Genomic DNA, 25,536 nt, shown 5'->3' with positions numbered 1-25,536 from the left:
CTCAGTGAGATAGGAAAAAGATTAGAGCAGTGCAACCTAGATTTTGATCTGACCTACATGGAGGAAGGACATAAGGTGAATCAAGCATTGCCAGGGTTAATGTATGCATACGGCATTGTACTCGTAGCAGAAAGTCGTGAGACAATACAAGAACTGATTAGGATTTTCAGCAGGGAAGTGCTTGTCCCTACTGAAGTTTACGACTATACTTCAGTAGGAACAAGTCGAGTATAATAGTTTTCAACGACGAGAAGGGGGACACCCCTGGAGATACTGGACACAGTGATAGAACACGTAGAAACGTACAAATATCTGGGAGTATGTTTAAGTGAGGGAAGTGAATATCTAAAAGAACAGGACGATATTGTCCTAAAGAAGGGAAACGAGATTCAGCTATTATGAAACACAGGGCACTCTGGAGCTATAATAGATATGAAGTCGTTAGGGGTGTATGGAAGGGAGTCATGGCGCCAGAACTGCCATTTGGGAATGCGGTATTCTATATGAGGTCAGAAATGCAGGCAGGTTTAGAGATACAGCAAAGGAGTATGGGTAGGTTGGCGTTGGGGGCAGATGGGGATGCACCAAATGAGGGAGTACAGGGGGATATGGGTTGGGCATCTTTCAAGAGTAGAGAAGCGATCAGTAAAGTAAAATTTGAACAAAGACTAGCTGAAATCGAGGAAACACGCTGGGCAGCGAAAGTGTACAAGTATTTATATATGAAAAGTCTAAAGACTAAGTACAAACCGAACCCGCAAGCTGAGATCTAAATACATTCAACGAGATAGGGCCGATCAGAGCATATATCAGTAGAAAAGGGAGTAAAGGAAACTGAGAGGAAATTGTGGGTAGAGAGGATGCAGGGGAAATCAGCATTAACAATATACAGGGCACAAAAACAAGAACTAAAGAAGGAACAACTGTATGATAATTCAGTGGGGAGCTCATTGCTGTTTGAAACTAAAACGGGGGTGCTAAGAACGAAAACATATAGCGTTAAATTCCAGGAAATACACACTCTATGCGACATATGCAAACGCGAAATGGAAACTATAGAACATGTTATTTTAGGTTGCACGGGGCGTCGTCCCACCCTTTTGGGGGCGATGACTACGGACTTGGAGGAAGCACTTGGGGATTCGCAGATATTGATGAACGAATGAATAGGGAAAGAATTGCGGTTACTAAAAGGAGATTGGAAGATTGGTGGAAAAGATCTAGGGAGGGTAGGAAATACTGATAAAAATAAGCAATGGAAACGCCTTAAAGGGGGGGGGGGGGAGGGTCGTGCTAGAACAAAGTTTATACACATTAAAAAAAAGGAAAGGATGACAAAATATTAGGCTAGGTGGCGCAAGCTCACGCCCGTTACAAAGGGTATAACATATATCATCCATCCATCCATCCAAAAATGTACCGAGTCGACGGCACGTCAGTTGCGCGCTGGCGTGATGTTATCCGAAAAAGGTCTATATACAGCCAATTTCCATCATAGCCACGCGTTGGGAAAGGCAATGCATAAGGCATGGGCGGAGCTTCACAACTTGTAATTATAGTTCGTTTACTCCCATCTTTGGTTGAACACGACCCGCTACTCGAATGTTTGACGATGTAATGATTGTCATGCGCCAAAGTCGAGTGCACGGGTGCACATTAGAGCACGTCTTGATATCTGTGTACACACGATGCGATGTTGGGGTGATCTATCAAGGAGTCAACAACGCTATTGGATCTTGTGGGGTGTAAAGTGATGTCATGGCGTAACGCTATGCGACAACTTGACGCCGTGACGTCACGTAACCACATCACCTAATGTCCCGTCACACGTGACATTACGTAATAAATCATAATGCTAATACAAACCCGCCATGAAATCCCACTATTTTTTAATCGTTTCAATTCTGGATATGAAAGTTTTCCGATAGATATAAAAATACCGCTGCCAATTTTTCAGTAATCTCAAATATTCAGTCCATGAAATTAAATAGAAAGACTGAACCGGTTACAGTTAAATTATTTCCCGGTTCAGCACCGGTTCAGTTCTAATATGGCGATGACGATTTCTTTTGGGGTTGGTTCCGGTTCGTCTACAAATAACGGTTGGGTTCCGGTTTTCGGTTCGGTTCGGTTTCGCTTCGACACTCTGCCTTAGACTATGTACTTCAGTTAACCTGACTGCAGCCGACGCTACGAGCCAAAGGGGCAATCAAGCAGCATTTCCAAATCAGCAAAACAGCGCGGTGACTGATTTTTTACTGCGCGTTTATGTTTATTTTGACTTGTGGTGAAACAAAGCGTGAAGCGTTTTTTTCCGTTTTTTTAATTGTTTTCTTTGCTCTTTTGCAGGCGGTGAACCGAGGCAAAAAAATCACATGTGACCTGGGTGGTTTGGGATCCATCCCCACGCAGCAGATGGACAAAGACATCAGGGTACTTCAGGTCACGGCGCCCCCCGAGCATCCGAACGAGCTGACCATCGGAAGAATCTTCCTTCAATTCACCAACCTCGAAGAGGTCAGTCCAGTCGTCGGTAGCAGGGCAAGTTTGTGCAGGGCAAGTTTGTGCGATGTTAAGGGAGTATGGCTTTAAACGTCATCACGATGGACCCACAGAGCGCCGTCTAACGTGCGTCTGCACTGCCGTCAGCGCGTGTCACAATAAACGCGACGCAAGCACGCGACAACGCCAAGACATACACGCCTGCCGCTTTGCGGTGACTTTCGGCGAGCTTCTCCATGTCTGCTAATTGGGGTGGGTAGGTATATCCACTTACAATGACGTCATTCGCAAACCTAGTCTCGCGGTATTGCCACCAGTCGCCTAATATGGCGCCAGTTGCGCATCGTTTCAGGTGGAAGTCAATTTATTTTTGCGTTAATCGCCTCCGCCTAGGGGACTTGTCCTAAGCCATATATTCTAATCATAGGAGGTGCGTACCATATAGATTTACATATTATGTATTTTTTTTTCTAGTAAAGACCGGTCACTTACAATCTGTACATATGTAGACCTTCTCGGCCGAATGCCACCTCACCACCTGTGTGGGAGCCTCTCGATGTCCTGCTGGAACTGCTCTTTTGGAGTGCCTCACACGCACGCCTGGGCAGCTACTTGGAAAAGGCGTTCTTCAGGGTTTTTTTTTTATTGCAACTCAACAGGGGATAACCGCTGGGGGCCCAGTCGGGCCATACCTATGCGCGACCAAACTTTTGGTCGTATCATGTGCCAAAAAGACGGCCGAACCAGATTAGGTGCCAACTAATTACGGCCTCGTGTGAAAGCAGATAACGCAGCGATTGATCGGCTCCTGATCGGGTTCGGCCGTCTTTCGGGCACGTTGTTCGACAAGTTAGACGGTTGGTCGCACAAGCATATGGCCTGACAGGGCCCCCAGTGGTTATTGCCTGTTGGGTGGCACGATACAAAAACCGCGAGATCGCTTTTTACAGCCACTGACAAGTTGGCAGCAGCCATTTAGGCGTAGGAGTTAGCAATTCCGAAAAATGTGGTTCCACCAGGCCTAGGAGACAGGGGCATTCGGCTACAAGGGGAGGCTGTAGAGAAAGTGGACATCTTCGCAGACATCTAAGTGACCGGTATCTACGGCAAAAAATAAATTTCAAACTAATATGGTACGCCCTCGTATTTGGCAGGGCTGGACTTCGATTAGACATCTTAACCTGATTAATTATCACCCTTAAATTTATTAATTCATTGAGAAATTGGTTGCGTTGATCTTCAGGCACATTTTCTAAGAGATTTGTGAAACCTAGACATTTTCGTACTACTTCTTGCTCTCATACAGACACATTTTTATCTTTACGCTGTACCGCGCAAAAAAAAAAGCGACAACCAAATAATAATAAATTATAATCATATGATTTCTAAAACCTTATAATCACTCTTAATTACACAAGTATAACGCTGAAGTGTTTACAGTGGAATAGAACGGGGCTGCGTTTTAAAATCAATAAACGCGCCCAAAATTGTTAGGCAAGCAATCTTACTTATCAAATTCTCTAATTAAGGACACAAACAATTAAGCGAGATGAAAGTATTAAGTTGTCGAGATCTCCGACCGCCGAGAATGGAAAGCGCCAAGTTCAAGCGCCGCGCTGGCCAATCGCGGCGGTCGGCCATCCGCCGACTTTCGTCGAGTGTCCAACTTAGAGCCCCAGGTGTCGAAGCTGAGCTCTAAAGAAAGGGTAATGCAAACTTGTTGCATGCAAAACACGCATAAAACATGTCGTCCCGTGCGCAGAGCTGATCCTTCGGTCGCTCCGCACTTCAGATTCGAATCATGCACTCCAAGGTGCCCGCCATCGGGGACAGTAGCTTCTGGCCCGGGAAGCGGCTTCAAATCTTGGACCTCAGTCACAACAACATCGGCACCGTGAGAGACTCGGACTTCAGGGGTCTCTCGGAGCTGCGCTTGCTCAACCTGAGCCACAACCAGATATCGGGGGCTCCCTCGGCGCCGTTCCGGTTCCTGGCAAACCTCACCAGCCTCATCCTGACCAACAACAAGTTGGAAGCATTGGCGCCGCGGTTTTTCTACCTTCTGCCGAGGCTGCAGAGGTAAGACGATCATTCCTTGCGTGTTTGAGATTAGCGGTCCTATTCTCGTCACCGCGAGATCTAATTTGCCTCTCCCGATGCGAGCGAAAATAGCGTTCGTAGACGGTTCGTCTGCTAAAGCGAGCGAAAAATGTGGTTCGTTTTCTACAAAGCGTCATCTGAGGACGTTAAAAGAACAAGAAATCACTCTACGTCGACTAGTTACAGTCTTGAGAAAACTGTCGTCGCAGCGAAGTGAGATCAGACCCTATTTAGCGTTGGAAGCCATTTCAATCCGCGCTTCTTTTGGAAATCTCAGGCTCTTCTGCTGCTGTACAAAAGTTGGCATCGTCCGGTGGGGGAAGAAGTACCAAAGACCGCGAGGCCGCGAGATCTCTCTCCCATCAGAGGCTGCGGGATCTCGCTCACTATTCTCATATTGCTGAGTCGTTCTCTCCAAAATATTGGCCGATTTTGAACTCGCAGACAGATCAAAATGTATAGTTGATTGATTATGTGCAAGTTATGAAGGTACTTTCAATCAGCAGCCGAGAATGCTCTGGCTCCAACCTTGACCAAAATCGGATCCCCGAAAAAAGATATGTTAAACTCCGGCGATGATTGGATACCGCAAATAAAAAGACTGACGCTGACGCTTCTGCTCGTACGCGAAAAGTGCTATCCTTTTGCGAAAACATGCGAATGTAATGCACCCCGGTCATTATTTTCGCACTTTTTTACCAACGGCAATGATGACTATCCATTACGCGCACATATGTTCTCTGCTTGCGCACAAAAGTCGGCAAGAACCGTAGAAAAGTTTCAGGCTGTTAATACTCCCTATTGTTAACAGCCTACTTGAATCATGACCGTAGAGCCTGTTGACTATTGAACGTCAAGGATTGAAGGTAGGAAAAATATTTATTATTTACATGATGTGCGAAAAGCGTTTGGTGTTGTTCCGAGTCGTCACTCCTTCTTCTCCTCAATCGCTCCCCTTTTTGTTTCGCGCGAGCGTTTTCTACGTCGTCGTTTTCTTTATAGAAAGTGTCACGTTCACTAGGCTTTGTTGGCCGCGCAACATTAATGAAGCTTCGTAAAAGAATCCGCAGTCCGCAAAATACGACCCCCCCCCCCCCCCCCCTTCTCCCGCTCTTCATTCACAGGTTGCTAATCCATTATCAAGCACTAGCGTTATGTAACTTGATATTTTCTTTTCTACACTTGTATGCACAGATGGTTCGCAGCGCATGATCCTATTATTTCTTTCCGGGCGTAGCAGACCTGCTTGATTCGTCCAGTCTGCCACAAATGTCCGGTCGTTTTGTATTCCTCGGCGGGAACTACGTCACCTTCCTAAATTTTACTGTTCTATTCTGGGCCGTCTCGTGCGTTAATCGCAGGTAGATAAAATGCTTTCTTTCCGCCCCCTTTTCCAAAAGTGGTCCAGCAGTCGCTCAGTGTGTTGCCAGCGCTGAGCGACAACGTTTCTCGTAGATTCCTGAAGTTTCTCGATACCTGTATTTGCAGGATCGGTCAGCTGCCACTCCAACAGAAATTGTGGAGAGATGATCGCTTTAAACCTTTTAGAGGATTCATCCACTTTCGCTCTTCCGTTTTCTTTTGTTGTCGGTGTTCTTCGTTTGTATTAGTGTAGTTCTGAAGTTCTTAGCAAGGCTCATAATCCCAGTGGTAACTCGGAGCATTTGCCCTAGTTTACTGGATTGTTCCGGCTTTATGGAAGACGTTCCTTTTTTCCAGTTCCTGGAGCACGTGACGTTTTCGTTTCCGTTTTTTATCTTTCGTCACTTCTGTTAGAAAGGTTTCATTTGGGAATCCTGACAGAACTTTATCTGCGTGTCCAGTATCAACATCATTGTGCGGGGCGTTTTGTTTTTCTCTCGAGTAAGTTTTGTTCCGTGTCAGTTTCTGCTTAAGTCCCTCGAGTCGTTTATCTCCTATTTTTAATGCGAAAGCATTAACTGTCCCATGGAGTGAGCCGACGTCATCAGCTTTGAAGCCGCGTGAAAAGCCTAGCCAAACGGCACCTAGTTTACCCAGCTGCCAATGAAGCGCAGTGAAGCCGAAATCAGATGGATAGGTCCCATTGGCTGGCGCGCGTCATAGTTTCAAGGAACGAGGCTCCCATTGGCCGCTACGCGTCAGTTTCAACGACCGCCACCCCATGGCGCTGCGTGTCCGCGATGCCAGCGCGCCGGTAAAACGAAGTGTCTGGCCGCCGAGCGAGGCAAGCGGCTCCACTGCCGAGGTCAGCGCGGCGAGGCGCGCGCTCGGCCGTCCACGGAAGTGCGCCGGAGACGAACTGAAGGAGCGGAAGAACGGCATGCATGCTTTCGTATTCACAACTCATAAGAAGTGCTTAGGTGTACCTCGAGCCCTTTAGGCGTTCCTTCACGTTTTTTTACGTTCATTTGTGGCGGCAACCACACTTCATACAGTTCATATATACTTGCGGTGTGTCGTTTTATGTCCTTCCAGTTCGCTTTGTTCTTGAGCAGAGCTGCGGGGTTTGTCCACTGTCCCGAAACTTTCTAAGTCCAATTAAGCTACGTAAGGTCGCGTCATATTCTGCCAATATTTAACACAAGTGAACTCTGAAGCGACATTGATCGTTGCAAGGCCCATATAAATTTGGTGTCAAAGGTCACAAGCTTACAGTTGTCTTCACAGCGTAGCCTCTGGTTACTCATATTTCCAAAGCTGGTCAGAACCAATGCGCAAGCCATATTCCTCATGGCTGTAATAATTTCACAACTTGCCTTGAGCTTACCTACTAGCCTTCGTTGTTGCGACAGTGAAGTAGAACTTCAAATGTGTTCAAGCGCAGTCTGGTCCCTCCTAACACCTTCAGACACAGCTTGCAAGATATCTCTTTTCAAATGAACGTTCACTGGCTTCCGCCATCCAAGATAGCATGTACGTAGACAGTCGCGATGAGTCCCGAGGATCAAGCACGTTGAGTAAATACTCCTGCATTACTCCTGCAAGCTCTGCAACTCACCCTCTGAAAATCTCTGTGTTGTTGGGGAGCACCCATTGCGAGGTGTTGGTCTGAAGGGAAGCGCAGGAGTAAGCGAAGAATCTGAAGTTACACCAGCTCTTCTACTCGTAATGTTGGCAAGGATAGATGCGCAGCCACGTCTCCTCTACCTTGGAAGGCTGTTCTTTTTTTTGTGGTCAGCGTGTCTGTAGAAATCCACCATAATCTCAGACGGAAGAGACTTGATAATAATGTTTGTCAGTATTGCCAAGTAGCAGTTTTGCCTTTCACCAAGTCCACGAAGAGCATGGATTTTGGTTTGTACGTAATTGTGAAGTGTTCTCACCACTTTGGTACCGTTAGAGGAGTTCACGCTTGGAAGACCTCGAAGCTTTGTGAGATGTTCCTGCTGTATCTGTTTTGAGTTTCTAAATTTTCGCGTCAAAATTTCAATTGCCTCATTGTAGCACGCGTTCGTGACTTGGAGACTATCGATGGAAGCCCCAGCAGGTAAACTAACAAGCGTCCTCAAGTGCTGCAACTTCTCGCAGTTCCATAGGTCTTCGTTCTCGTGAAAGGGCACCTTTAAATTGCATGCCAAAATGACTGCCACTTAGAGAGCAGAACCCTGAAGGTCTGCAAATGCAACTTAGGTAGCTTTACACCGCTCCGTCTTCGTTCATTTCATTCTTCGTTACGGGATGTGAAAGTCGATGTTGATGGTCGCGGTTGTTCGCAAATACGCAGTTGCACTGTTCTACATTGGAGTACGCTTAAGACATGAGTCGTTTGTTCCTTGTACTCGATAAATAACCGACAGATATTCCTCCGCGATAGGATATTCTCCGCGATAGGATGTTCCAACTCGGCAGTGACCATTCTAAGTTCCTCATTATTTGCTTCTAGGCTTCTCGCAATGAATTATATTACAGTTTTATCCGTCGTTTCGAGAATAGCTATGGCCCCTTTGGCAATTCGGATGATCTGTGCTTTGCGAGTAGTACTCTTCTTTCTTGCTCTTTCGATGTTAGAAATAATTAAAGGGTTGGTAAGCTTATTATTGAGGTATTAAAGCGCAAAACAACAAGAAAGGAAATATATTTATTTCAGTATGTACCACCAACCAGGGTGTTGGAACGAAATGTTTTTCGTTCCGTTTTCATTTTCGTTCCATACAAAAAAGTTCCGTTCCGTTTCCGCTCCGGAACGAAAAAAATAATGCTCCGTAACGGTTCGTAACGGTTTCTTTCTATGAAAAAAAAAAAACAAATCGCAGCAAAAATTAAAAGGTACGTAACGTTTATTTTTACACCAAAATAGATAATTCAGGCGCTCTAGAGGAATCCGCGGAAACGACATTGCTTCTGAGATCATGTTCATTGCCTTGAGAATGAGATCATGATTAAGGCACCGACCATGATCTCAGAAGCAGCACGTCATCAAGTGTGCTCGGTGAAAGGCAAGACCTCTGGTCCGATAAAATAAATTTCAGCGCCGAGAAGGCCCTGAAGGCTCATGGGGATCAAGAAGTACACTTTTGCAACAGAGTCTCAGACTGCCGTAACCGTAGAAAAACAAAAGATGGACTTCTACAACGCCGGGTCACAAACTTCCCGCGCTTGCCGTGATCTGTTGTCTGTCTGTGTCGTCCGAAGAAAGCATGGAGGGAGAGGGCGCAAAAGCCAAGGAGAGCATTGCGAGCGTGTGGAGGCGTCGCGCCACCGCGCTCTCATTGGTGGGAAGCAATGGCGCCTTGCGTCATGTTTTTTGTTTCTCGTTGTATTTTTTGTCTTTGTTTTTGCTATGCTTGTTCGCCCGGAGTTTAGACGCGGGGGCGATGGCTTGCTTGTCTTCTCTTTAATTATGGTACAAACCAACGGCTGTCTCTTCGCTGCGTGAAACGAATTACTGAAATACCTGATATTTTCCCTTGAACCGAAAACCGATAAGAAATTTTTTCGGTTTCACTCCGGAACAAAATAATAAATAACGTTTCGATTACGTTTCCGTTCCGTCAAAAAATATCGTTTTTTTCGTTTTTCGTTTTTGGTTTTCGTTTTGTTCCGATACCCTGCCACCAACTAGCCCGCAAGATTATCATAATAAAATTGGTAAGCTACAGTTAAAGGAATGGATTACTTGTCCCGATGTCGTTCAAAACGAACGACTTGTCCCGATGTCGTTCAAAACGAACGACATCGAGACAAGTAAAACGTACGAAACGCAAGATTCTGTATCCGTGTTGAACGGATACAGAATCTGGCACTTCGGTTTGTTTTTTCTGAGTATAGGCGCACCGAGTCAGTTACGGCAATGAGAAATGAAGTGCGGCTTGATTGTTTAGAGACAAGAAGGAAAGTGTGTAGATTAAAGGAATTATACGCGGTGGCTAATGGCTTGACAAAGATTAATCCTGAAGTGTACATTTTACCTTCAACATCACGCTCCAAAAGAACGAGCAATACTAAAGCAATTGCACCCTACCAATACAGAAATGATGTCTTTAAATACTCTTTCTTTTGTCGGACTATTATTGAATGGAACGCCCTGCCAGATCAAGTTGTCAATTGTTGTAGTCCTGAATTATTTGAAGCACACCTGAATGAATTGTTTGGTTAAGTTTTGCATGTGGAAATGTATAATTTGAGCATGCGTGGGTAGCTGCAACCTACCTGCGCTCGCTTCAAACGGTGAGTGTATGATTGAGTCACTTATTTTCTGTGTGTTATTTTTTTTTAACCTCCTGTGTAGACCGACAGGTCCACAGTATTTCAAATAAATAAATAAATAAAGGTGGTTCAGCGGACAGTTCAAAGCGCTCACTCGTTCAAGGTGTTGAGCATGTAACTTTAGCATTGAAAGTCGTTTCTGGCGAAGTCCCCCGCTTCGCCACCATTAAGTTGCCGCATAAAGAACGCCAAGGACTGACGTTAAGTAAAAGAAGAATTCACTTTCTACATTGTGTGCGAGAGGCGTTTTGTGTCTTTCAGAGTCATCGTTCGTTCTTATCCAACTGCTACTATTTTTCTTTCGCATGGGTGATTTTCAACTATAAACAATAAAATATCAGACCAGGTTCATCATTTTAACTTCGGGAAAGTCTGGCGTTCGATTTTTGTTAACTGATCAACGTGAAAATATGCTATTTTCATTAATTGAAGTTTGAATATTGAACATTAACATGATGTCAGCCGCATGCTTTTAAAAAATACAAATGTTTCGAATATCTTCAAATTTTATAATTACCTAAAAAACAGTATTTTACACTTTTGTTTATTTTAACTTTTGTGTTGTAGGGATTTAATTAGAACATGTCCACATAAATTGTAGTCTTTTATTTTGAACGGAAACTTTTTTTTTTGTTTTGAACGGAAACATTTGACCGAGATCAGTCTGGTTGCTGGTTGGGTGGAATAACTAAAATGGGGAACGGCCAACGATGCCTGAATTGGGAGCCCCACGTTTCCATGCCTACTCGGCCCTTGAGGGGTGACTGTGGGGATGGCCGCTGAGAAGGAGTGTTTTTTTTTTCGTCTTCTTTTACTGTGGTACGTTTCTTTTTGAGTTGGTTATGTCTCGAAGCCCTTGGACGTACGCAGATGGTAAAGCACCAAGAAATTTATTAATGTATTTTGTCGTAGTTTGTATATGCCACGACCTCAAGAAAAGTCGCTGTCAGTGGTTGGTTTTAACCTCGAAAGGAGAGGATCCGACAACACCGAAACGACGACCGAAAGTTTGACAACGAGCGCAGCGCAACTCTGCGAAGTCAATGATCGCCGCACTAACTTTAAGGACAGCCCATTTCGGACATGGTACTGTTTAGGGGGCCATCACAAACACGCATTTCACAAAATTCAGGATTCAATAAAGAACCAGAAAACTAGTTCCTGTGGTAAAGGTTTCTATTAAACCTCCAGTTGAACATACAAAAAAAAATTAAAACAAACTTTATGATAAATGTTATTCACACTCTACTGTATTTTTAATATATATCTTAAGAGCATATTTTTTTCTCTATCTTAACTAAAATATAAAATGTATAACTTTAATTTGTAGATATGATTCTTAGCTTTCCAAAAATATTAGAATTATTAAGAAATATTCATCCATCGTAAGAAACAGCTTGCCAAACTTTGCTCAATATTCTATAGTTAGATCTGTACATGAGAACCATCCAAAATTCAATGTGGTGGTAAGATGAACGGAAATATTTTGTTCTAAAGCTGCTAATTTGCTTACAATAACAGTTCTTTTTTCCATTTTTGATATTGAGGCAGTCTAGAATCATTTATTAATTGTTAATATTTGGAGATTAATAAACATTGTGTCGGTATGTTTATAATAAGGTGCATTACATATTACTCTCAACCTTATCTTTTTGTGAAGCAAGTAAATTTTATCCAAATGAGATTCCGTCTATCCCAGACAAGGCTCTAGTAACTTAAGTAAAAATACAATAAAGCATTTCTAATTAATGTTTTCACACCAGTTAAAAGAGGAGCTTTGGCGGTATGTCAAGCACACTCCACGTGACAGCTATGAGACAGGGTAACTTACAAGATTGTCCCATGACATAATTTCAAAAAATACAAAGCCAACTCTTTCAAAAGTATTAACAACCTATATCGAATTCATGTAAAATATCTGCGTTTACATGTTCATCTCTGTTGGTAGAGGCAAAAAGTATGCTGATGATGTCTGTGTAGAAAAACAAATTTAGCAACAGGGTCTATATTTGCAACGTTGTTTAATTAGAAGTGAAAAAGAAGAGGCGCTAAAACATTTCCTTGTGGAACAACTCAAATGATGTGCTTCCTATCTCAGATATACCCCGAAATGTTAGCACGTAGCTAACGGTGACATAAATATGATCTAAAGTTAATAACATTGCTAGTCTTCAAATACCATAATATTCAATGATATGAAGAAAATAATCTGGCCAACAAAAGGAAATGCTTTCGTAAAATGAACAAACACACCAACTATCTTATTTTCCTCTAAGTTTTGTAATATTCTGATTTAACAAGGGTAAATCTGCTGAGCAATGTTTTCTGAAGCCAAGCTGAAAGGGGGAGAGTAAACTATACTTAGATAGTTTCAAAACGTAGAAATTCGTTCTAGGCATCTGGAACATACAGGAAGGATAGAAGTAGGTCTATAATTATTGAATATTTAAAATCTCATTTTTTATATAAAGAGGATATTTTGCTACCTTAGGGAATATCCCTAAGGCGTGACAGATAGAAATAGCAGATAGAAAGCTCACTAAATGACTTAGCTGTAAATGAAAAATTAAAATTAAACTAACATTGTTCTTTAAGAGAATAGATACAAGATTAGCAAGATTTTTTTTAAATATTCAACTTTATTACGTTTAGCATACCATATGTTTTTATGTGCCTTGAATACTTCTTTCTAAATCGAATAATACATTTTAAATGTATCGGACACGTTGAGCTGTGATGGCATCTTAATGTGGTCACAAAACACTTCCCGAACTGTGCCATATGATAAAAAAATAAACGTATATGGGCATTGAAAACAAAATTCCCATAAGATACGTCCTAAATGAAAATAGCAAAAAAAAAAAAAAAAAAGAATCTTGACACACCCTTATGTTTTCGTTTTTTTTAAAGTTTCCATTAGCTTACGTTGTCTGGAGGAGGGAAGGCATCAGACAATGAAACTTTCACAGAAGGAAGAAGCACCAAAACTGACGCATATTCTGAGTCCTGCCCGAGAGCCCCTAAACGCGACGCGAGTAAACGTCGGGGGTGTAGCTCAGAGGTAGAGCGTTCGCTTCGCATGTGAAAGGCCCCCGGGTTCGATCCCCGGCACCTCCACTTTTCTTTTACAGTTTGCGAATTTGATCGTCTTGACCGGGAAGTTGTCATCACCTGGTCCTCTCAGTTTCACAGAATCCATGTTTTTGACATCTTTTTTTTAATGTACATTGTTTATATTTGTACATAATCTGTATTCTTGTCATTTAACTACCTACAATAATGCCATCTGGCGATGTATGTATCTCAGTAAATAAGTAAAATAATTAAATAAGCTGTAATGAGATGGTTGAGCGTGTTTGTTTCTAATTTGCGATAACGAGAGAGGGACATGTGCAGAGTGATCGACACAGGAATAATCAGCAAATCATTTTCACTGCATTGTACCTTGAATTAAATACCTGCAATAAGGCCTGCGAACATCTTCCTCTTCCTCCATAGGAAGTTATCCCAGTCGGTGTGCACAAACTCAGCAATTAGACTTGAGTGTCCTTCGTTGATTGGACACGAGACCCAGCCAACGCTGACGCATCAGTCGTGACCAATCCGCGTCTTCTTCCAATATCACTATGATGATTTCAAAATTTGAATGCACAGTCTTTGGTTATTCTAGGTAGTGGGGACTCCGTTAAATTTGTGGACAGTGTGATGTACTTTTTTCTGTTTAGTGCGTCAAGTGTAACTCGATTGACGACGGCATTTCCGGCATTGTGTCATTGCAAAAAAACGTCAATCTTCAAAGAACGTAGTCGCATTTTTTTTATGCGTTGGCATTCGGACGCTCGTTTCGCCGAAAACCCGGCGGTGTCTGTAAGTTCGTTAGGGCCGGGGAGAGAGGGAGAAGGTTGGGGGAGTGGGTGACCCTTTCGACGCTCCCATTGGTCCGAAGCGCTGACGTCAGCGCGAGTAGTCGTTCCCTTCCTCTCTCTCCGGTGTTGACGAGCTGACAGTTACCACCGGCTTTTCATCGAAACTAGCATCTTCGTTTTCGTCAAAGGAGCGTCGCACAGCTGACGCGGAGCCAGAGAGGAGGAGGCGCCGTGGCGCCGTGGAATTCATGCGTGCTCAGTTGCTTCTCTGCGTCGCCGTATTTTCTTCGCTGTAGGTTTCCGTCGTTGCTGTGTGTGGGATGTGATGTGGGTGTGTAGTTAAAACAATGGATCTGCTTCCTTCCACGAGTGAAATGGATGCGGTTCCTTTCACGAGTGGCATCTGTGTGGCTCTTCGCACGAGTGATAGGAATGATCGTATCCAAGGGCGTTGACGTACTCCGACAGGCAAAGTATAGAAAGTGAATGAACAAATTAAAGACGCTTACAATCTTGTGTAACGCCAATCGCGACGTCACACATAACGTCAAGAGGGTAAATTTAGCCGGAATAGTTTTCCGCCAAATTTAGTGGGAATATTGGCAATGTTGGATGCGTGTGGCGTCACCTGACGTTACACGTGACGTCATACGTCACGTGTTTCCTATAATGGCGTCACACGTAACGTGACGTGTTACGTCACGAGGGTAACGTCCTTACGTTACCCTCGTGACCCTCGTGAGGGTAACCCTCGTGACTCTCGTGAGGGTAACCGTCGGGACGTCATACGTGACGTCACGTGTGACGTTATTATGGGAAACGTCCCATAATGTAACGCGCGGTTACGCTGACGGCTAGGCCGCTTAATCCGGAAACAAAAGCCTAAAAACTGTGCCTTCAAAAAAAAAAAATTACACTAATATTTATTGGTGGATTCTTCAAGAATGCGTTAGCGTGACCCCTGGATAACGCCACACAGGTCCCGCTTTGGGAAACGCTAACACTGACCCCGTAACGAGGCTAAATAGAGGCAGCACAAAAATAGAGGAAGCAAAAGAAGAGGTAAAAAAAAGAAAGTCAACAATAGAAACCCCTGGAGAACAAGAACAAGGGGGACAAAGGACAAACTTAAATCTCCAAGCATAGCTAGGTGACTGATGCGAGTCTGAAAGATCCGCCTGGTGCTGGTATCGAATCAAGGACCTCTCCAGAGAAATTCAAAACATAAAAGTGAAGGGGTCAGCGTTAACGTTTTAACGCTGACCCCTTAACGTGTGTGTTTTGCGTTTATCAAGGGTCATGCTAACGCATTCCCGAAGAATCCACCAATGAATACTCCTGTAATTTCATAGTATGCTTGGGAAAAGAGCATGTTGGCTCAAGTGATGTAAGAAGAAAGAATAAACATTTAAGACTGGGAATTAAGATGCGGTTGTCTTGTCCCAGTCTTAGTTGTTTATTCTCTCGTCTTCCATCATTCCTCATAGTATGTTGCAAAGGCTCTGTGTTGTAGTTGTGAGGAACTAGGAGTGGCTAGCATTTTAAAAAACCTTGTCGAAATGCGCACGCTCTTCTGGGAATTGTAGAGCGTTTTGGGTGACTTGAATGTTATTTTTTTCCTTTCATGGAATTAAGCCCCAAAAAAATTAAAAGAAACGGTGTTGTGTTGTGGTTAGCAAGGCCGACCGGAAATTGGGAGCTCCGGAGTTCAAATCCCGGCACTGCCGAAGATTTTGTCATTTTGCGGCTTCATGACCTTTGGTTTATTCGATCAGTATGGTTCACCCACCTTCTTTCTTTGTTAATATGCAAGTCCTACTATACACGTCTTTCGGCCCGGGTCGCTATTTGTACAATAGCAATCGCGCCACCCTCTTGCGAGGCGACTCACCAGTGTTGCCAACTGCTCCCATCTTTACTGACCAAAAGGTTAGACCTGGGCGGCAACCCTCTGAGGAACCTGGATCCCGACCACTTGAAAGACGTGCGTCCGCTGCGGGTGCTTGGCCTTGCCAAGTGCCAGCTGACCAGGCTACATTCCCTCATCTACCAGCACCTCTCGAATCTCGAGTCACTCGACCTTCAGGTAAAGCAACGCTCATTACGCTGAAGCTAATGCTTCACCAATACGTATTTTTTCCTTCTTTTTGTAATCTGCATTAAACGTAGACGCATAACTCTAAATTGGTCCCGAAGGACAATACCGCATGATCGCCTGGCCTTAAGGGCTGTCTAAACAGGACCAGACGCTTCCTGCTGTGTACTAAATAAAAAAAACAAAAAAGGCAGGACGACAGCGGAGGTTTTGACCACAGCCAGCAGAGTGTGTGACTGGCTACGACCTGCTTTACCTCATGAGCACACTCCGAAGCTTTGTCAAAGGACGCTTGCGGAAGGTGACTTTCTTGTGCCTTGTACACGATACTCAAAAAAATTAATGACTTACAATTACAATTATACTGAGTCAAGGCATTCGATTAGATCACTCGATTATTCGAGAAGAAAAGTCATTTCGTTGCTTGAAAAAAGTAACCGTCACTTTTGCGATTACTTTAGATTTCCAAAATGAGAGATTTTTCAGTGTCTTTGAAAACGAAGTTTTGGCACTGCCTATTAGTCAAGTACAATCACCGAATTAGAAGCTACTTATCTTTTTAATTTATTAATGTTGGTAGACTATACTCCTGTTGGAGACTTGGCTCTAGGATTTTTTAGGTAGGAAACTGGTGGAAACAAAGGGCACCATTAGAAAGGGGAGGAGAAAATAGTAACGGTACGAGTAATTCTGTACTCCCAAAAGTAATCAAATTACTCTTCCGATTACTTCCTAATAAATACAGTCAAGTGATTACGAAATTACTCCAATAAGTAATTGAATAGAAGTAATTTGATCACTTGCATTGAGTGACGCACAACTTTGCTTTCGCCCCGGCAATAATACGTTCCAAAAGCGGACCGAAAGTGGAGGGAGAGCCTCCGCTTCCATCCACAGCAAATGCCGTGCAGAGCAGAAAGCGTGGACAGGTCGTGCGTTCGTGTCCTGTGCCAGAAATGAGTTCGAAATGACACGCATCGACCGAACCACCAGCAGTGAAGCATAAATTTGGCAGTTGTGTGGTAATTTAGGAACGAGTTTTGCATGTGAGAATCTAACAATGCGGTGTGAAGCTATATTCTCGCATTTATTCAGAAAATGAGGCCCAAAGAAGCAGGGTGACAACCGAACAACCAGGCTGTGAAGCTTAACTTTGTCACTTGATAGTTTGGGGCCATAAGAGCTGGCTAAAGAATGTGACGTTAGGTTATACCTAGGCAGTATGCATTCCGGTGTTTATGTATTTATGTCCAAAATTGGCGGATGCTTTTCGGTGTTGATTTATTTCCGATATACCCGTGCATTTCGGTGAACTGTCTCGTGCAGACGCTTAAAACGGCTTTTATCGACGGAAAAACATCGGGAATAGAAAGGAACAATCAACACGAAAAGCGATTAAACTGTTATTTACATCTGATATACAATTGTAGGTATAAGGTTTAAAAGCGAAAACAGACAGGGACAATAGGAAATAACACAAACGACAGGGTCGTTTGTGTTATTTTTTTTATCGTTCCTCTCTGTTTACAATGGACGACATAGCCCAAACCAAAGTTTTATTGATATGCAGTGTTTTCTAACTTCAATATTGTAATATATGCATGCATACATTCCAAGGCTCGCATCGCCCGCTCCTTCCTGTTGACAACGCGCAATTTTGAGAACGCTCCCTCTACATTTGGGCTAGGCATGGGAAGTCCCAAAATATCCAAACAGGCTTCGGAGGTTATACTGGCCAGTCAGGTGAATGCAGCTTCCGAAACAGCACAGGGTCGACAACGGCACTGATGGTGTACTGGCGCTAATGGAGGAATTCAGCTTCCAGGGCGATGAACTTGCATTCATCGTGCACGACAAGCCTGTAAATGCTTTTATAGGGAACAAATTCCTTTGATAGCTCCATCTTGAAGCAAGGATTAACTATCTGCACCCGAAACCAGAACGAGTCATCCGTGAACTGCTCGTCGTCAGAGATGTCAGAATGGGAAGACTTATGCTGACACCACCTCAAAGTGACGACCGGAAAAAAAAAAGACTGAGTTTGACAAACGTTTACATCAGACTTTTTCAGTGAAAAACACAAACAAACAAACAAAAAACTGCCGCTTGTACGAATTTTTTTTTAAAACCACTATTTTTCGGTTTTAACCAATTTTTATTTTCGACATTGGGGAATATTTATTGGTGTTTTTCGCGTAAAACCGGAAAGTATACTGCCTGGTTATGCCCGGCGTTCCGTGTTTTCTGTGTTTCTTCATTACAAATTCGGAGGTGCTTTTTGGTGATTTTTTTTACCCAAACGTTCGGTGTTTTTTTATGTCGATTCTTGGTATCTGACAAAAATCAAAATTTAGGTCAGCGTGTACTTCGAAGAAAATAAGGCAGGGAAACAGAATTCCCCTTCTCCAGGGAACAAACGCGTTACCTGAATACTTAGAAGCATGTTGAATTAACCTGAGACTGGGGTAGAGAAGAAACATCAAAACGTAAAAGGGACAGAAATTAGGCAGGACGAAGTGCTTGAGACGTTGTCCTGTCTATTTTCTGTCCCTTCTACGAGACGTCGTCCTGTCTATTTTCTGTCCCTTCTACGTTTTGATGTTTCTTCTTTACCCCAGTCTCAGGTTAATTCAACATGGTTAATATACACCAGCTCGCCTGCACCCTTACCATTTTTACTTAGAAGCAGTCCTGGTACCGATAATAGAAACAAGATGAAGTGTGTGGTTCCAAAGAAAAATGGAACCGAAGGCGATCGCGGAAACTAGGAGCCGTTTTCGCGCTTCAAACTTATGACGTCAGCTCGCTCCAAGAAAAAGTTAATGCTTTCGCATTAATAACCAGACTTACAGGCAGTTCAGTGGCAGCTGTGCTCCGGGTCGACAAAAAGTAAACTTTGTCGATAAGGATTTCTTCACGTGAGTTCTGTGTTCTTTTCATTCGATGACAGCTTAAATTCGTTTTCTTTTTTTTCTGTTTTCCACAATTCTGATAAAACCAGCTCGGGGATAATTTTCGGTGCTTATGGGTACTTAACGGAAAAAATACACAGAACACTAGATCATATACCTGGGTTTTTTGGGGGCTTTAAAGACCCTAAATAAACCTTTTTTAAAAAGTGCGCGGCAAGCCTATTACCCGAGTCCGCTGTTGCTTGAGCACGCTGTCTGAGCATGTTTTGGACACGAGACCTGAGTGAGCGTTTGGCGTGAGCTCGGCTAAGCTCGTCTGAAACACGAGTGCTGCGTCAGTGTCCGGCGGGGACAAGGGTTCAGTCACACGTCTCGTGCCCAAGCAATGGCGACCACCAATGTTGCTTGATGGGGTTTGAAAAGGGTCTATATCGCCGGACAAAAAAAGAACAACAAAAAAACAACGGCATCTCCACGTGGTGAATGATATTGCTTGGGGCGACGCTGTGGTGGTACTTGTCTGCGTAGACGCTGAGCCGCAGCATGCCGAGCCTTTCGTTCGTTTCATCCATGTCAGGCTGCGGTCAAATGCCCAAATGCGTATATAACTACGTTCCATACCACACATCCTCTTCTGCCATGGTCGAAAACGAACGAAAGGCTCGGCATGCTGCGGCTCACCGTCTACGCAGACAAGCACAACCAGAGCTTCGCCCCGATCAACATCATTCACCACGTGGAGATGCGGTTTTTTTTTTGGTTTTTTTTTTTTGCCCTACACGAGCACGGGAGTACGTGCTGACGTGCTTGTGACCCGACGGCGGTCGGACATACGGACATGGCTATCCCCTAAGGAGCTTCGCCCTTAAAACATATTTCGGCCCAAAAAGCTGTGCTATTTGCAATGCAATACTACAATAAGGGGCTTCCGTGTCCAGGACAACCAGATCGCCCAGCTGGCGCCAGAGGAGTACCGGCACTTGCGCAAGATTCGAATCCTCCGGCTGGACGGAAACCGGCTGGAGAGGCTTCCCGAGCGCATCCTGGACGGGCACTCCCTGAGCCAGCTCGGCCTCTCGAGAAACCAGCTGGCAACCCTGGCGCCATGCGCCTTCTGCAACGCTTCCGTCGAAGACCTCGACCTCTCTCGCAACAGAATCACGGTACGCGTGGGTCCATTCTCCTGGCTGCTTTCAGCTAAGCACTACCTTTAATCGCGGAAAATTTTCTGTGGCATTTCAAGGGAAGTGTAAAGAGCGGCAGCATGTCGTAGATGGGCGATCAAGATGTGGAAGTGGACGCACATCCGTAGCTTTCATTGCAATGTTCTTCGATTTATCAGTTCGCAGGCTCCACGAAGAGCGTGGTCCGAAAGTGGTTCTCTGTTACCTGTACGCGAGCAGTTACGAGCGGATAGCGTTCCTAGCGCCACAAGCGGCAACACCTCCACGGGCATCGGAGAAGGAGCGTTTCTGAACGTTGCTCTTTTTTTGCCAACGTTTTGCGCAAACTTTGTTTACCGTAAAAACTACAATAGAATCATTTTCCCCCGCAGGCAATGTGAATACAACGTTCCCCCGGTTCCTTCGCTTCTATCCATAGGGCGGGCTGACATAAGGTTCCTACTGCCTGATAGTGTAGCGAGCGCCACCGAGCGGACGCGCCGCAATAAGGCGCGATACGTCCTATAGCAAGCTTGTCAACTCTCTTTGATCTAGCAACTTCTCTAGATCTACCTTGTCAACTTTCTTTGATTTTGTCCACGGGTATAACTTGTCTGGGGAAAATATATACACAGGGTGTTCAAAAACAAATCACAGGGTTTTTTCACCGTAAAAATAAACTATTCATGGCCGAACGCTCATTCTCCGCTGAAAGGTAGCGCTAGAGATCCGAACCAGATGCCAAAGTTCCAGCACGAACCGATACGTTATTTTAAAAAGTTGAAAACATTAATGGGAAAATGAGGCCCATTTTCGCCCGTTTTCGGTGTCTGGCGCCTATAGAGCTCCATGTGTTCGAGAGCTCTGTCGGCCACCATTTCCCAATTGACATTTTTAGAAAATCACTTATAACTTTTGAATAAAATATTGGTTCGCGCTGAAACTTTGGAATCTGGCTCGTACTTTTATAGCGCTACCTTTGGGCGAAAAATGGGCATTCGGCAATGCGTAGTTTATTTTCGCGGTGAAAAAAAACAAACACTTCAATTTATTTCGGGAACACTCTGGTAGTTTTGATTGAAAAAAAATTTAATATCCCCGTTCGCGAGGTGAGCACTTGAAATACATTTGATATTGGCAATGTGAGGGAAAAAGGTTAAACCACCGCACGGTAGTTTAGAATGTTTCATTTCCACTGCGTGGTAGTTTAGACTGCAAATTTCAGTCAAGGTTTTCAGTTCTTGAAAAATCACCGTTAAAATAAGGCCCCGGTCATATATCTCATACGTTTATCGACTAATGGTTGGAGAAACAAGCTCTTGCGAGTAATTAATACCAAAACAATATTACTCTTCAATGATTAGAACCTTCTGTGGAGAATCGCAGGATTAGAAAATGTCCCAGAACCCAGTATAGGTCCTTCGTCAGTCAAGCGAAAAAAAAACAAAAACGAAGCGCCTTGTGTTTGTCTTACTTCGTCTTGGTACTTGTTTTCGGCGGTTTTATACCTCTTAAGGCCATAAACCAACTGGCCCAAATAGACACCTTGCTGAAGTTACCAAGTTCCTTGCTGAAGTTGCGAAGAAACTTCTCCCTAAAGTCTTTCTTGATTTGGCGGTCGTCACCTATGTTTATAGCTACACATTGATATGTTTCTAATGTCGCTACTACTACTTAACAAATACGAGACTGTCTTATTGTATGTGCGTCTTGCTTCCTGATTCGTTCTTCGCCCTTCTTATAAGCGCATGCTCCAACCTCATTGGTTGTAGAGCGCTAATAAGATTTTCTAGACCCGCCACGCCCCCCCCCCCCCCCCCCCCCCAGCAATTCTTATGCTGTAGTCATTCGTGTGCTACAGTGATCCTAATTTGAGACAAACATTCTCGAAGTCATGAGATTTTTATACAAAAATCTAAGAATAATGATGCTGTTTTGTTTACAAAGATAGTCTTCGTGTTAACTCAACAAATATTAGTAGTCTGGGTAAACCCAGAAGCTTGTAACGACCGCCAGAAAGGGGGAGAATATTTAAATGAGGACCCTGGAGCATTTTGTGAATGGGCATGTATTTTTTCCCTCAAATTTCTTATCACTGATTTTAAGAAAGTTTCGTTTGTTCAAGGGATAAGGTCATGAATATGACTGGGGTTCCGTGTTTTCGGTGAATACCGATGAACCCCGATAAATTACCCCAGAAGTGTTTTTCTCGGATTCGGGAAAAACCGACACAACCCGGATCGCGGAGATGCCCTTGAAAGGGGAAATATCCATGGGTTTAGAAAAATACAATTTCATATGCATTATTATTATTATTATTATTTTTTTTTTTTTTTGTAAACCTGCACACGACTCGTATCAGCTGTCCTTGGGGTTGCTTCTTTTTCGGGGAACTACGTCCCTTGCCGCGTCCTGTTGCCGTTGCCGAGATGACGTTTTTCAACTATTGGGGTCATGGCAGTAACTCCGATAGACCCTGGAAGAAAAGAAAACACGGGGGGGAGGGGGAGGGCATTAAAGGTCACAAATGTATAGATATGCGGTGTTTTTATAACATTAGCCCACATAAACCCTGACGTTTTCGCTGGCACTCGAAATAAACTCCAAATTTAAACAGAAAATGAGCCCCGAAAGAAAAAATTCATTTGCAATAAAACAAAAATCGGAAACAAGGAAGTTAGTTTTGAAAACCCGACAGGTTTGGGTCAGCTCAAATAAAACAGCTGAAAGGTTAATCGATCAATTAACATTTCGATTAATCGACCGACGTATTAAATCGCGATCGTTCATTCAACTGGTTAATCGGATAGGAATTATGAGGTAGATATATATAGGGAGAAAGTGAAAAGTTTTCACCACTTGGTGCACATTTATAACCACTTTTACAGTGCAGTGAAAGAAGAGTCAGGGTACAGGCGAGCTGCGGTATACTAAGCAACATAATTAAACCGGAGGCACGGACAGAGTAGGACACAGGTAACACTCCCTCAGGCACACCTAAAAAGGTTTATTCAGAACACCTTCCCTTCATAGCAAATAAACCTTAACCGACGCAAAAGTGGAAAGACAGCAATTGTTAGTTTCAGCAAAACGGAGACCACTCATCGCTTACATCTAATCACTTAAAACCTAAGAACCCAACAACCTAAAAAATGACAGAACAAAGTCTAAAAACTACAACAGCAAAAACAGCCGCACTTTTTTGTCAACGACAACCGAAGGAACGCTAACACAGTTTCCTGCGGACGTAATTCTAATTGTTTCCTTTACAACGGGTTTAAACGGATCAAATTCTTTGAAAACTATCTCCGTCAAATTCCACTCGGGAACGCAATTGATACACTAATAAAGATGCTTGACTATTTCGGAGTTGGGCGACTTTGATAGCAGTCCTCTTTTGTGCTCTAGGGGCCTTTCAATAACACAACGGCCAGTCCGCCCTACATAAGAAAAGCCACACGTCATAGGAATATCATAGACGACACCTTTTTTTGCACGCTATGGCCGGATCTCTGTGCTTTTTTCCACTCTTGATGTACTCCCAAAAATGGAGTCAACCGACTAAGGCGGAGATCGTTTTTTGAAAACTACTCTAACGCCAAACCGCGCTGCCAAACCTTTCGAATTCTGAGAGATGCCGTGAAAAACCAGAAGACACGCCCATTTCTCTGACTTCTCTCTCTTTTCTTCTCCCTTCATTCCAAGGTTAATCAAAAGCTTCCTTGCGACACTCAAAATGAGGCCTGGGTTATAAACTGATCGCACCAACCGCGAGAACTTGACAGAATAGGCGTTACTCAAAAACAAAAAAGAGCACAAGACTTTTCCATGGCATTTTGAAGAAAGAATGACAGTCTTTGGGTGGCAAATTTGGTACCGCAAAATCGGTTTCGGCGCGTCTTTTCTGTAGCGCTAAGATTAACCGACCAGAAGAAGGAAGTTTTATATCCAGAAACTGAAGAAACCACTAACAGCCCTCTCCGGAGTGAAACCGATTTCCGGAGCCAAACTTTGAATGAAAGCGATCCACTCAGTCCTTCAAAAAAGGAAATAAAGATATCATTCACATATCTTCTTACAATCGCGCATCCAGGCCGCAACGACTGGAATTCCACATGAACCCCTTGATCAAAAATGCCAAGTGAAATTTCTGACAAAACGGGAGCCAATGACGACCCGATACAAACACTGTTTTTGTGCAAAAGTGTGCCCATCCACTTCCATCGCCGTTGACCTAAGATACAGATCTACACGGGGAGATGCAACTACCTACATCAATGCCCGTCTGTGACTGAAACCTAACCTGGTTTTCTTGCAATCAATCTTTTACCCTATGAACGAGGACCGATTTGTCAAGTGAATAGTATAATTCTTTTACATCGAATGACAGAACTTCATAACGTCTTGAATGGTGACGGCTTAGGCTTGCTATTAATTCTTCAAAATTCCGAAGTGAAAAAAGGTGATAAACCTTGAGAACATTCGAACAAGACTGAAGGAAGTTCGACAGAGTACCCTGCAATGTACCATTCTCATTAACTACAATCCAGAAAGGCAATCGCGGTTTATAGTCATTTAATAGAAACTTCACAGACAATGCCGTTTTCGTGGCTCCAGTCACTTTCGTAACTACCGTTTTCATTTCACACTACTTCAAAATGTTCCCTTCACACCTCTTAAGCTTCTGCAAATTTTCAGTGTAAGGCTGAAAAAGGCCCTCTGCGACTGACTGAACTTTTTCTTCGAAACACACAACTTTCATAACCGCAAGTTTACTACGAAATTAACTTCGAAATTTACTCAGAATTTTACGGTCTAACCTTTCTGAAATTCTTGAGTGAATACGGTATACGAAGCGTCTACTAACCTAGTCATGACTTTCAATGCCTGGTTGTCGAAGCCGGACCTCTCCTTTTCACCACTAATTCTGCTTCCTACAGAATTCACAGAAACGACAGTGTCCCTCCTGGAAGGCTTGATGGTGGGGCAAAACTTGGGACCATTTTGTAAGACCTCGTAATTCACGTCTCCAAAAAATCACGATGTAATTTTTTTGGGCGTTACACGAAAAATGACCTCGTGATTTAGGTCATTTTCTGGGTAACGCTATTTCGGTCCAGTTCTCGCGGTTTGTTCGGTCAGGGTATGACCCTGGCGTTATTTTGAGTGTAGCAAGGAAGCTTTTGAGTGACATTAGAATGAAGGGAGAA

General features: G+C 43.6%; 1 protein-coding gene and 1 non-coding gene across 2 annotated transcripts in view; both read left to right on the top strand.

The window, feature by feature from the left end:
• Window positions 1-25,536, top strand: part of LOC8026164 (platelet glycoprotein V) — a 52,443-nt gene that overhangs the window by 9,257 nt on the left and 17,650 nt on the right. The window contains exons 2-5 of the mRNA XM_040210873.1: window positions 2,350-2,517; window positions 4,295-4,581; window positions 16,086-16,242; window positions 20,102-20,326. Of these exons, the coding sequence (XP_040066807.1) occupies window positions 2,350-2,517; window positions 4,295-4,581; window positions 16,086-16,242; window positions 20,102-20,326 (837 nt within the window). The remainder of the gene's footprint in view (window positions 1-2,349; window positions 2,518-4,294; window positions 4,582-16,085; window positions 16,243-20,101; window positions 20,327-25,536) is intronic.
• Trnaa-cgc lies at window positions 13,335-13,407 on the top strand. Its single transcript has one exon. It is a non-coding gene; the product is annotated as a tRNA-Ala (tRNA).

This window comes from Ixodes scapularis, unplaced genomic scaffold (genome assembly GCF_016920785.2).
Source record: "Ixodes scapularis isolate PalLabHiFi unplaced genomic scaffold, ASM1692078v2 PGA_scaffold12__126_contigs__length_90152505, whole genome shotgun sequence".
Lineage (NCBI taxonomy): Eukaryota > Metazoa > Arthropoda > Arachnida > Ixodida > Ixodidae > Ixodes > Ixodes scapularis.
The sequence above is the reverse complement of the archived record's forward strand: the minus strand, read 5'-3'. Positions and strand labels throughout refer to the sequence as shown.